Below are 12,357 nucleotides of genomic sequence, written 5' to 3'. Positions count from 1 at the left end.
ACACACGTGCTAATAGGGAAAGACACGATTAGGCTGCACCCTCTCCTTTTTCCTGCTCAGTGTTGATGGCTGATTTCAGGTTCTCCTTCTTTAAAAACTCCTCCCTCTCCGTTCCCCTCACAGTGATTAACTGGCATAGAACCTTGTACATGATAATGTTTAGCTGGATTTATAAGTGCTCCTTATGATAACAGTAGCAACAGCATTTACTGAGTGAAGTTAATTTGCCCTTAACAATCTCTAAATCTTTACAAAAAATCTTAAGTGGGTACTGTTATTCCCATTTTGCGGATGAGGAAATAGAGACCCAGAAACGTTATGTCGCACAAGTACCAGCATGTTGGAGAGCTGGTACCGGAGCCTGTCCAGAGCTCTACTGCCTGCCCCTTCCACTGAAATGCCGCAGGCTTTGAAGCTTTTTTTAAAAACTGACATGCGGTTCCGCCATGGTGTTTATGTCTATGTGGAAGGCCAGGGAGAGAAGTAATAAAGATACGTATATAGCATGAACGGGATTTCCCATTATGTTATACATGTTGTAATCTCTCTTAACTCTCCGACATAAGTTTTGAAGTGTCAAATTGTCAAGATTTTTTGGCTTGTTTTCATAATTTGTTCTACCATTTATAGATAGCAAATTTGAGCCTCTGCAGCTTGCTAAGAACAGTTGAAAAGCTGTAAACTTTGTTCACATCACTTGTTATTATCAGCTGCTCTTTTTTAAGGTTTCAGAACCTCTGAAGAGGGTTTTTACTGATCTTACACAGTGTTTCTAGAGGGTAGCTTTACTTTGCAGCTTCCTCGTGCCAGGGTATGTCTATTCTTGTCCCTCATCCCCACCCCCAGGGCTGGCGATACAGCAACAGAGAGGTGGTGGGGACAGCTTCGAGTAATGTTCCTATTTCTGGGCATGTCTTTATGTTAGCAGTTGGGGAAGAACAAATGAGCTTAGCAGTGTGAATTGTACATACATAGTTCAGAAGGAAAATGATCCATCTTTGTAGGATTTCCTATGGCTGTTTTAAAATATGCTAGCTTTCAAACAAAAACTGGTGAAAGCAGAATATATGTGATCTTGTTTATGATTCCTTGGCATCTGAAATCCTAACTGCTATAGATTCTGCTTTTCTTGAAGACTGGTGTTGCATTTTTTAAGAATAATTTTGTATGTGGATTTAATTTTATAGAGAACAGAAAAATATTTGAACGTGGTTGGTTGAAGGTGAGTTGTGATTACTTTTGTATCCTGTGGAGATGTCTGAGATGCTTAAATGGAGAAATAATTAACCTCGAAGAGCTAACTTGCGTTTCCCTTAAATAAGTATTGGCTCTAGTAGACTTTATTTTGTGTTTTCTATGAACAAGCAGCCCTTCTGTGGGGCTCAGTCTTGGGAGCCTCGGGAGCACGGCAGCTCCAGTGACAGCACCTGCTCCTTCTGCTGGTTTCGGAGCCGGGCTCTTTGGATCTAAACCTGCCACTGGGTTCACTCTAGGAGGAACGAACACAGGTAAGGAGGGTTGTCAGATTCTCAGGGAGTGGGTTTGGGGTATTCATTCTTTGCAGGTTCTGTCCTGTGTCTCCTCCCTTTACAAGGATCGTCACTGATGGTAGACCTAAAAAATGGTAAATACTGAGATGAAAAGGCAGACAGGGATGTGGGATCAAGGGTCAGAGATAGGGCCAGCCATTAGCTGTGACTTACTTCAGTGTAAGGAAGGACAACACACACATACATTTAAGAATTAAAGGAAATAAATCTATTTAAAAGTAATGAATTAAAGTAATTCAAGTTTATGTTAGATTATGTAATGCAGTGTTTTATCTTGGTGAAGATTGAGTCAAGTTTACAATTTGGACATTAATTAATTTAGCATATGGGACAGTCAGCTTCCTATTTTGCTATAACATTATAATTTACATACCTAAGAGATGTTTCAGATTTTTTTATTATTAAAACAATTGTTGCACTGGGAAAAGGGCAGGAGGTAAAGGTTTCTGGTGGACATTTCAATAATAAAAAGTTTTTTAAAAAATACAGATATTTTGTTATTATAAGCCAAAAATATGCTTCACTGGATCCACCATTTTAAAAGTTTACTTCCTTATTTACCTTTATTCTCTGCCCTCAGAGTCTCTTGGTCTATGTAACCACCTTTTGCATTGAGCTGCCAGCCTTGACTGCAGCACTTTCACAGCTACACAGAGACCGTGGAAGAACTGCAGGCGTAAGCGTGAGACCATCCAATGTGCCTCTTGAGACAGTGCCGGTGTTTTGTTTGGACTAGCTTTTTTTCCTCCTTGCCGGATTTTGTTATAGGCAATAGTTGTTTGCATTTTGCAACTCTTAATCCCTGACTGATCAAATTATACGCAGCCTGTGATACGAGAACCAGTGCTATAGAAGGAACGCTGTAGTAGGCGGTGGTTGTGGTAGAAGACGCTGTGATACCCGTTAGTCTTACCAGCAGTGTTATCACTCCCTGAGGGAGATTCCAAGTCTTGCCCTGTTACAGGCCAAAAGAATGCCATCTGCCCCTGGTGATTAACGTTTATTTCTCTTTTTGTCCCCAGAAAGAGCAACAGCTGTAACTACAGGATTAGCTCCGAGCAGGAATTTTTGAGGGAAGGTCCCAGATCTGTGGTTTTTCTACTCTTGCCTGATCTCTCACAGAGCTGGGCTATAGAAGAAACATATAAGGAACTGAATATAGATCATAGATGCTGACTTTTCAAAGAACCTTTCAGTCTTTGACTATTTTTAGAAAACGATGATTACGTAATCCTTTTTTAGTTCAGAAAAAAATTTTAATACAGAATTGTCTTTTTCTGTCAAAATTTATTTCACATTTATATTTTTCAGTCATTTAAGCCCTTTTAGTGAAAAAAGAACCAAACTTTAGGCCAGAAGTCTTGGAATTAAGCGCTGGTTGTACCTCTAAATAATTGTGAGGCCTTAGATGGTCATATCTGGCAGCTTTTAGTTATCTGTCAAATGAGGGTATTGTAATAAAAAGTTTTTGAATTCCCTTCCAGCTCAAAAATATCGTGGTTCTCTATCGTGATATGCTTCAGGGAACGTGGGTAACCAGGGTGACGGCACCTTGACCTGGATGCCAGGAAATAATGTGAAAGGACGAGAGGACAGTGAGGAACCGCAATTAAAATGACTTAATTTAATTAAATGTAAACTTAAAATTGAAATAAATTAAAGATTGGTGAACTTTCTTCACTTAGATGCTGCTTACCTGTTATCAACAGAAAGCACGTCTGTCTACCACCAAAGTTTCGGACAGGACTGGTTATAAGGGTGAGGAGTTGGATCCTGTCCTGAGATTTTAGAGCCTATGCGTGTTTCACAGCACCTTACTCCGGCAGGGACTTCCACTTGTGGCAAGGACGATCCAGAAGCATAGTTTCTGACTTCTTTTCTCTGAGTGCCTTCAGAAGAAGCCAAAATGCAGGTCATTCGTAATTTCTCCGTTTAGTAACTTAGCGTAACTACTGCTTCCTGGCTGTGGCCATGAGTCTACACAGTGCCTCGATCATTGAGTATCAGCGGAAGGTGGTTGGGGACCCTGATGAGGTCAGGGGCCGCTGGGTGCCTGAGCAAGACCTTCAGCCTGTCATGAGGCAAAGGGAGCAGGCAAGCCGAGCGATGGGTTCTGTGTCATCTGACATGCGCGCTAAGAGGCGCGTGGAAGGCCCGAGGAAGGCCGAGGAGGAGGAGCGCTGTTGGTTGGCGGGGCAGGAAGCACGTTCCAGGCGGGAGTGGGGAGTGCAGGGGCCCGGCCGCAGAGGGTCCAGGGAAACGGGAAAGGTACTTTGCTCTTGGAGGTCAGGGTTCTGAGGGTAGGCATGGTAGGAAGAGGAGATTGGCGGAGCGGGTTAGGGCCACATAGGAAAGGGTTTTGGGCACCAAGCCTTTAGAATCTATTTTAAAGACTAATGTATAGACTTAGTGGGAAGCTTAAGTCGGGGGCATCGCCAGCATATTGTTCTTTTTTAAAGTAACTGAGATAATTCCAAGAGTACATTAGAGGTTGGAGGAGACTGATCGTGGAGGTCATTGTAATAGTTCTTGAGAGAGAGATGGCCTGAACCAAGGCTTTTGAGGATGTTTGTAATCCAGGGATATGTCTGAAGTAGAATTTACAGGACTTGAACTGATAGAACACAGGGGAGCGAGGGGATGTCAAGGATGATTATGATTTCTGGCTTGAGCAACCAAATTGACCCTGGGGGGTTTAGGAAATTTTTTTGTAGGGAGGTGTGTAGGGGTGCAGAGGGACATCCAGGTAGAGCTATAGCCTTTGGAGACTCAGGTAGATGTAGATTTAGACCCATGAACCTATAGTGAGGTTCTGAAAGCGGGTGAGATGTTTCAGGAAGTGAGGGAGCAAGAATGGAGCCATAGGGAGGAGCATCTAAGAAGTGGACAGAGATACACAACTAGTACGTGTAAAGCAGATAGACAGCGAGGACCTGCTGTATAGCACAGGGAGCTAGATTCAACATCTTGTAATAACCTATAATGGAAAAGAGCGTGAAAAAGAATGTGTGTGTGTGTGTGTGTGTGTGTGTGTGTGTGTGTGTGTGTGTGTATAACACTGAATCACTTTGCTGTACAGCTGAATCACTGTAAATCAGCTATACTTCAATTAAAAAAAAAGAGGTGAGGGCTTCTCTGGTGGCGCAGTGCTTAAGAATCCACCTGCCGATGCAGGGGACACGGGTTTGAGCCCCGGTCTGGGAAGATCCCACATGCCGCGGAGCAGCTAAGCCCGTGAGCCACAACTACTGAGCCCACGTGCCACAACTACTGAAGCCAGTGCGCCTAGAGCCCATGCTCCACAGCAAGAGAAGCCACCGCAATGAGAAGACCACGCACCAGAACGATGAGTAGCCCCCGCTCGCCGCAACTAGAGGAAGCCCGCGCGCAGCAACAAAGACCCAGTGCAGCCAAAAATAAGTAAATAAATTAAAAAAATAAAAAGAGGTGAACCGAGGAGGGAGATGGACAGAAGGGACTGGAGGGCACTGACAGACACAGAAGCAGAGGAGGAGGATTCCAAGCAGCAGAGAAGGTGTTTTAAATGGTCCTGGAGAAGAAGGACTGCTCTCTGTCGCGTGTGAAGGAAAAAGGAGGCAGAAGCGCCGCGTTCGGTGTATCTAGAGGCAGGGCTGAGATCGAATTGCAGTAATTACCACACAGATGGGATTTTCCTCGTTAGTACGCACCCTGATTTGGTGGATGGTCTTTCTCTCTCATACGTATATAAGTACATATACCTTTGTTCCATCTACGAGGAGCAGACTTCTAGGCTCCCGATTGATACCTGTGTAATACACATGCAGCTACGGCAAGCTGGGATGTTTTTTTACAGGCCCGCCGGCCACCACCTCTGCATCCATGGCAGGCTTCAGCTTAGGCTTCAGTAAACCCGCGGCGTCCGCCACACCGTTTGCGCTGCCCATCACGTCTGCCACGGCTGGCGGTCTCACGCTCTCGTCCGCTCTGACGTCGACTCCTGCAGGTGAGGCGTGTCGGGGAAGGGTGGCATTTTCTGGTTGAGTTCTTATTTCACTCGGTCAGTGAATGTAAGTGTCCACCTTTGGTAAAGATAACTTCAGTTTGGGAGAATTTTTATTTCAGTCATTCAGCAGTGTTGACCTACTGAATTACTGGTTTGTGAAGATCAGCCTTGAGCATTAAAGCAGCAGAGGCCCTCTTGGAAGTTGGTCTCTTTACAGAGCAAAGCAGGGGAGCGGGTGAGAGGGCACATGTGAAACTATTGATGTCTACGTTGTTTTCAAGGCGCACTTTGGTGACAGGGAAGGGTAAAGAGTTTGCATAAACCTTGCTTGGCTTAGGATTCATCCGGTTTTGAGTGTGGGGTTGGTAGCCTGGGTTGAAAACTCTGTAACTGTCTGGAGTCACTTACCTGATACCATGCTGGTATTAACCAAAGCCCTTATTCCTGTCACTGGTTTTTGCTTTAAAGGGACTATTTCTTTCTGTTCTTAAGTATGTGTAATGTTAGCTTTAGTGAGTGGTTTTTCTCAAGAGCCAGGTTTATCGTGACGTCAGTTTTTAAGGTGTCTTGTGTTTTCTGTGATGCTCGCGCTCTTGGGGGCTTACGGGCTCACTGTTTATAGCGTCCACAGGATTCACTCTGAGCAGCCTGAGTGGGACGGCAGCTGCAGCCACCACTGCACCAGCAGGCCTCTCTTTAGGGGGAGCCTTGACGGGTTTGGGAGGGCCGCTTTTCCAAAGCACAAGCACGGCAGCATCAGGTAACTGTGATATTTACTCTCCAGAAGAGTAAATATTCATGTTTAAATTTACTCTGTCTTTGTTTTGGTCTTTTGAGCAGGTCACGTGGTCTCTTGAACCTTTATGTTTTCCTTTTAGTGTAAAAACTGAATTATAAAATAAAGTTGTTCATACATGATTGCCATATTTTAGAAATGCATTTTCTCAGCATTGACTGACTCGGTAAGGAGGCAAGAAAGAGCCTGTTTCCGGAGTCAGTAAACTGTTCTAGAGAAATTTGTCTTTTTAATAAATGGCAGTTGAATAGTCTTGAATCGTTTAGCCTCTAAATTCATTGTGGCACAACTTGACCTCATAAGCCGGGTTCTGGGAATGGCTTTCTGTTATAGATGTTAGGAAAGGGTGTTAGAGTGCTTTGAAGTCAGGACATTAAAAACAAGTATTAAATGATTTTATTATAGTCAATTTTGTAGGTGTCTTCTAATAATCAAATCATTAGGTGACTATAACGTACATTTCTTTGCAGGATAAATATTTAAACATCTTTCCCAAAGATTCCCATGGGAGCAAAACACAAAAATAATAGAAATGACTTAGAGGGTAGTTTTTGTGTCTTGTTATTAAGTTTTTAGGTCTGTCCTGATTTTTCTTAGGCTCTTTGACACAATATTCAATGCTTACTTTATGGTTATATTAACCTAAAGGTGCCACTGATGTTTTAAAAATTCATAACATTCATTCAGCTGTGTTTTTTCACACATTCTCAGGATTTAAATCCAGTTTTCATTTATCCCATGCTCTTATCCAGTATATCCTGCTGTTTCCTGTTTTTAAAGTAAATAGCATCTTGTCTAAAAAGAACACAGTTGCGTCAGCTTGAGAATGCATGGACTTATGTGATTTACCAGTGCAGGATCTTTGAAATTTTGCTCTTGATTCACAGGTACACATTGATGACTTAAGATTACTAGAGTCTAGCTCCAGTTCCTTTTGTCTGTGAAGTAGGATTTAAATAAGGGAAGTCTACTTTTTTTTTTTTTTAAGTTTAATGGAAAAAAACTCGAGAATGTGAAATTTTGATGTTTGAACTTCGTCTTTAACTATCAGTTCTTTAAATTTCAGTAGTAGTAGTAGAGCTGTTTGCTTTATATTATACGAAAATCTTATGAATTCATGCTAGGTTATTTTATTTATTTTCCCCCAGCTTTGTTGAGGTATAATTGACACATAAAATTATGAGATATTTAAAGTGTACAACATGGAGATTTGACTGTACACATTGTTTCCCCCACATCAAGTCAATTAACACATCCAGTACTAGGTTACTTTAAAAGTATAGAGTTCCAAAGCATGCTTGGAAGACAAGATGTATTCACCTGAAAATATGCAAACTGAAACTGCTTTGATAGAGAGGGTTTAAAAACAACAAATAAAATCGAGTATCCACAGATATCCATGAACAGATATATTCTGGCCGTTTTAATAAATAAAATCACATCATTCAAACTACATATACCATTGAATCCAAGCAAGATTATCAGTCTTTGTCCAAAGCATGCTCTAGACTTGTATCTTACTGTTTGTCTAAATCCAGAATGAAAATAATCTGGGATCCAACTTAAATGTATTTGAGTGCTTTGGTCAGTGGGGAAATCATTATAAAGACTGAGGAACTTCATGAGTGGCATCTGGCTTGTTTGTAGGACTTGGACAAAATGCTTTAGGTCTGTCTCTGGGAACTGCAGCAGCTTCTTCAGCTGCTGGCAACGAAGGCCTTGGAGGTATAGATTTTAGCAGCTCATCGGATAAAAAGAGTAAGTAACGTTACTCTTAATTTCACGTTCTAACAGTCCTGTTTACGGAACTTAAATTCCTATGTCTGGAAGATTGTTAGTTAAATATTCAATAGTAAAGGTATTATTTTTAAGTTTGCATTATATTTCACAAATTTTGTGTGTGTTGTGCATTTAAGATTTTATTTTTGTAGACAGTGCAGATTTGTATGTGCATATGTCTTATGTAACTATCTTAATGCGTGTTTTAATATGCATTTTAAAAATCGGGACCGTGTACATGTTTTGTAACCTGTTCTTTCTCGTGTAGTATATCACAAGCTTTAGTCAGTTGTCGTAATTCTTTACAAATATTTTAATGCTGCTTAATGTCAGTTTTATGAATGGATGTGTCATCGTGCAGTCAGCCGCCATCCTGCGGTTAGTGTTTGTTTCCAGATCTTCGCTCTGGGAAGCATCACTGTATTGGGTATCCTTGTAGAGAGAGGCCACATAGTATGGTAGTTAAGTGTCGGCTCTGTAGCTGGTTTGCTGGCTGCAGATCCTGGCTTAGCTGTTCACAGGCTCTGTGACCTTATTCAGGCTATCTCGATGCTTTGTAAAGTAGGGGAAATAACAGTCCCTGCTTCATGGGGTTGGTTTGAGGATTGCTGTTTGTAAAACCTTAGGAGAGCCAGGCACACAGAAGATGCTGTGTGCTTTTATTATAAGTTTTGTTCATATATTGGTTATTTCCTTAGGGCAGATACCTAGAAATTGAATCACTGGCTTATAGGGAGGGAAATTTTGGAGTCTCTTGACATATATTGTGAAATTGCTTTCCAGAATTTACCAGTTTATTTACTCACCAACCAGTATGCCCTTCTTGCTGTGCTCTTGGCATGCCTAATATTCTTTAAAAATTTTTTTCCAACCCAAATTCATTTTGCAGTTTTTTTGGTTGTTGGTTCTGTGTGTGTGATCTGCTTGTTGTTCGTTTCACAACACCTCTTCTGTTTCTGATGAAAGCATGTTCGGCTGGAGCGCGTACATACACACTGCACTGACCGCTTGGAAGAGCTTAGAATGGCATGATGCATGAAGTTGTAAAATATTCAGTGTCTTATATCTGTATAGGGATTTCAAAAATTGGACATGGGTTTTATCGTAGGAGATACTTGTTTTAAAGAGTGAATTACTATCCTAAAAGTTGGTAAAATCCTTTTAATCTTAGAAAATTTGGATTTATTTCTCTTTGAATGAAAAATTTTAAACATAAGGTCCTGTCTCTTGTTTTTACTTAATTTTCTTTGTAGTAACTCCATAATTCAAAAAATAGCCTTAGATGTTTTAGCAACTTATTTTTTTTTCTCAGGTGGGGCAGCCTGTTAAGAGGGCCTTAAAAAGTGTCAGATAAAGCTCTCAGGAGTTAAACTCCTAAGCAAGAAGATTTTTCAGGGAAGATAGTTGAAAAAGGAAGATTCTTGCCCTTGAAAGAAATAGATGCAAATCAGCTACATAACTGTGTTTATGTGTACATAAACATGTCTGTAACATGCTGTGTTTAGAGTTTGTGACAAGTCATGACATCACCTGCTGTTTAAGAGGCATTCTAAGAAATCCTTAACAATTTTTATTTATACCTTAGTTTGTGTTAACTTAAAATTTGTATTTGGAATACACTGATAAATAACCCATTTTTACACGAAGCTTCTTGAATTTTCTAGGTGATAAAACAGGAACAAGACCAGAGTAAGTTTACAATTTGACTTTTAAAATATTTTAATTAAAGAGTTTTACTTATTAAACTATAGGCCAATGTATGGTTGGAAGTAAATGGAACCTTACAGGTATTTAGAAGAAAAATTCTTTTAAAGTTTTTGTCAAAAATAAAATAATAAGCATAGGCTCTGGAGAGATTATGGAAGGTCAGATCTTTAAGAAAATTTATAACCATTTATTTCTAGGAAATAGTTGGCTTTTCCCCAAATAATATAAATAAACACAAATATATGTATGTGTCTTTTTAACTTAGTAAATGTTGAACAACTCATGGAACTTTACTCTTGGAGCACTTTTTATTTATATATGCCAATTAAAAATGTATATATACTGTTTATTTTATATATAAATAACTGTCCCAGCACCATTCACTGATGTTGAAGAGGGAGAATAGCCTCCATGTACGTCATATATACACTTGAAGATCTTTATTTTCTTGCCAATTGTATTCTCACATAATTTCTGTTACATTAAATAAAACATTTGTAAGTAAATGACGAAGCTCCTGCCTCGCAAACATCTTGTGTGTATTTGTTACGTAAAGGCGGAAGCAGCGAGAGCCTGCCGTTTGCCCAGGGTCATGTCCCCAAAGTTGTACGGATCTGCGGCTCCCGCCGTTCCAGCCCAGTTTCATTTATTCCTGTCTTCCTTAAATAGTCATCAATCCTTTAAGCTACTCCTAGGTCTTATTTTGTTGAAGAACAGATTGAAGTTGTAAAATATTGTGAGCAACTCATTGTGAGAAGTTTTTCAGACTTCCTTTAGTGAATGCTGTAATATTTTTGAACTGAATGAAAAGTCAGTCATGGAATTTTTGAGCTGGAGGAACTTAGATTAATATTTCATCCCGTCTGTAGTATTTTCTTATTTTGTTCTCAAACATTTAGTCAAATGCGTCTACGTGTACTTATAATAGATGCCAAACTCCTTAGAAAAGAAACCTCCATGTCAGATGAATTGTTAGTTATTTTGTAGATCACGAAGTTTTTTGTTCTTTATAAAGAACTTCAAAATCATCCAAGAAGACTGTAAATGGGGAATATTTGCTCTGTTTTCTTGTATCCTAACACATACTGTTGTAGAACTCAGCTGTCAGCTTTTTTTTCTAACATCTTTATTAGAGTATAATTGCTTTACAATGTTGTGTTAATTTCTGCTGTACAACACAGTGAATCAGCTATGGGTATGGAAGACCTAAAGAGACATTTCTCCAAAGAAGATATACAGATAGCCATCAGCTTTTTATGATCTTTGGTATTAATGCGCCTGTGGCATCTTTCTTAGGGATAGTAAAGCACTGAAGGATGAGACTCTACCTTCTGTCATCTGCCAGGACGTGGACAACCTGCAGTAAGTGTGTGAGGTGTCATCAGTAGACGAATCAGACTGGAGTGCTGGGAGGTGTTTCAGGGGGACCCTCTCCTCCTCCTAAGCGTTTTAACCTGGGGAGCATTGTGGTGCTTTTAGAAATCAGAGAACGCAGAACAATGGAATTAAGTAAATAAAGGAATTAAAATTCTGTAACTGCCATTCTGTGAACTGTAGGTGAATTTTTAATAGTTGCTTCTTAAAACACTTGGACTTAAAACTCTCACCAGCCTACTTTTTTTTCTGTATAAAACCAAAGGTGTATTTTTTTTAAAACTGAGTTTTATTTATTTTTTTAGGAAATTTGTGAAGGAACAAAAACAAGTCCAAGAAGAAATTAGTAGAATGTCTTCAAAAGCAATGCTTAAAGTGCAGGAAGATATTAAAGCTCTGAAGCAGCTTTTGTCATTGGCTGCCAGTGGATTACAGAGAAACACTCTCAATATTGACAAGTTGAAAATAGAAACTGCTCAGGTAAACTGTCATTTTATTGTAGGATTTTTGTTTATTTGTTTTTCAAATAGAAATCGGTCTTTTTAAAATCATGAAGTTTCATACAGACATGCTATAAGAAAACCGTACAGCGCATATACTTTTAAATTACTATACTAATAGTTACTGGGTTTTATTGAGTGCTTACTATGTATGAGGCAGTATTCTAAGCAATTTAGATATATTAACCTAGTGATTTTTCAGAACAGCCCTATGAGGTAGGTACTGTTATTACCTCAAACAAGAAAACAGGAGAGCTTTGTTTCTAAGAGCATAGATGCAGACCCTTGTAATCCACCTCTAAGCTTATGCTCGGGACTGCTTTGTTTCATAAGCTTGCCTACTGCCTAAATTATTATATTATACAAGAGGGAAAAACACATTTTTTAAATCTGTCAGTAGTTAAATATAAATTATATCATGCTTTATAGATATTAAGTTCCAGTGACTTGCTAGTTTCGTTAGGTCTTAGTTAATAAAAATGGTAATGAGGCTAATACCTTCTGTCACTAATGTCTACTTGCTTCTTGTCCCGGTGGTATAATATATAACGTAAAATATCTTCTTTACATCAGTGGGGAAGAATGATGATAGATGATTTACTTGTTTTATATTTCACAGCTATACGGTATACTTGATCTGGTCATGGCAATCTAGAAGTCTTTCCC

The 12,357-nt window shown here is 39.6% G+C and overlaps 1 protein-coding gene across 1 annotated transcript in view; it reads left to right on the top strand.

Moving 5' to 3' along the window:
* The first annotated feature begins 337 nt into the window (after positions 1-337).
* NUP58 (nucleoporin 58) overlaps positions 338-12,357 on the top strand; it is a 21,172-nt gene continuing 9,152 nt past the window's right edge. Inside the window, exons 1-9 of the mRNA XM_007471466.1 lie at positions 338-351; positions 1,366-1,508; positions 2,573-2,608; positions 5,386-5,535; positions 6,158-6,295; positions 7,979-8,089; positions 9,775-9,799; positions 11,114-11,179; positions 11,497-11,671. Coding sequence (XP_007471528.1) covers positions 338-351; positions 1,366-1,508; positions 2,573-2,608; positions 5,386-5,535; positions 6,158-6,295; positions 7,979-8,089; positions 9,775-9,799; positions 11,114-11,179; positions 11,497-11,671 — 858 coding nt within the window. The remainder of the gene's footprint in view (positions 352-1,365; positions 1,509-2,572; positions 2,609-5,385; positions 5,536-6,157; positions 6,296-7,978; positions 8,090-9,774; positions 9,800-11,113; positions 11,180-11,496; positions 11,672-12,357) is intronic.

Source organism: Lipotes vexillifer, unplaced genomic scaffold (genome assembly GCF_000442215.2).
Source record: "Lipotes vexillifer unplaced genomic scaffold, Lipotes_vexillifer_v1.1 scaffold543, whole genome shotgun sequence".
Lineage (NCBI taxonomy): Eukaryota > Metazoa > Chordata > Mammalia > Artiodactyla > Lipotidae > Lipotes > Lipotes vexillifer.
The sequence above is the reverse complement of the archived record's forward strand: the minus strand, read 5'-3'. Positions and strand labels throughout refer to the sequence as shown.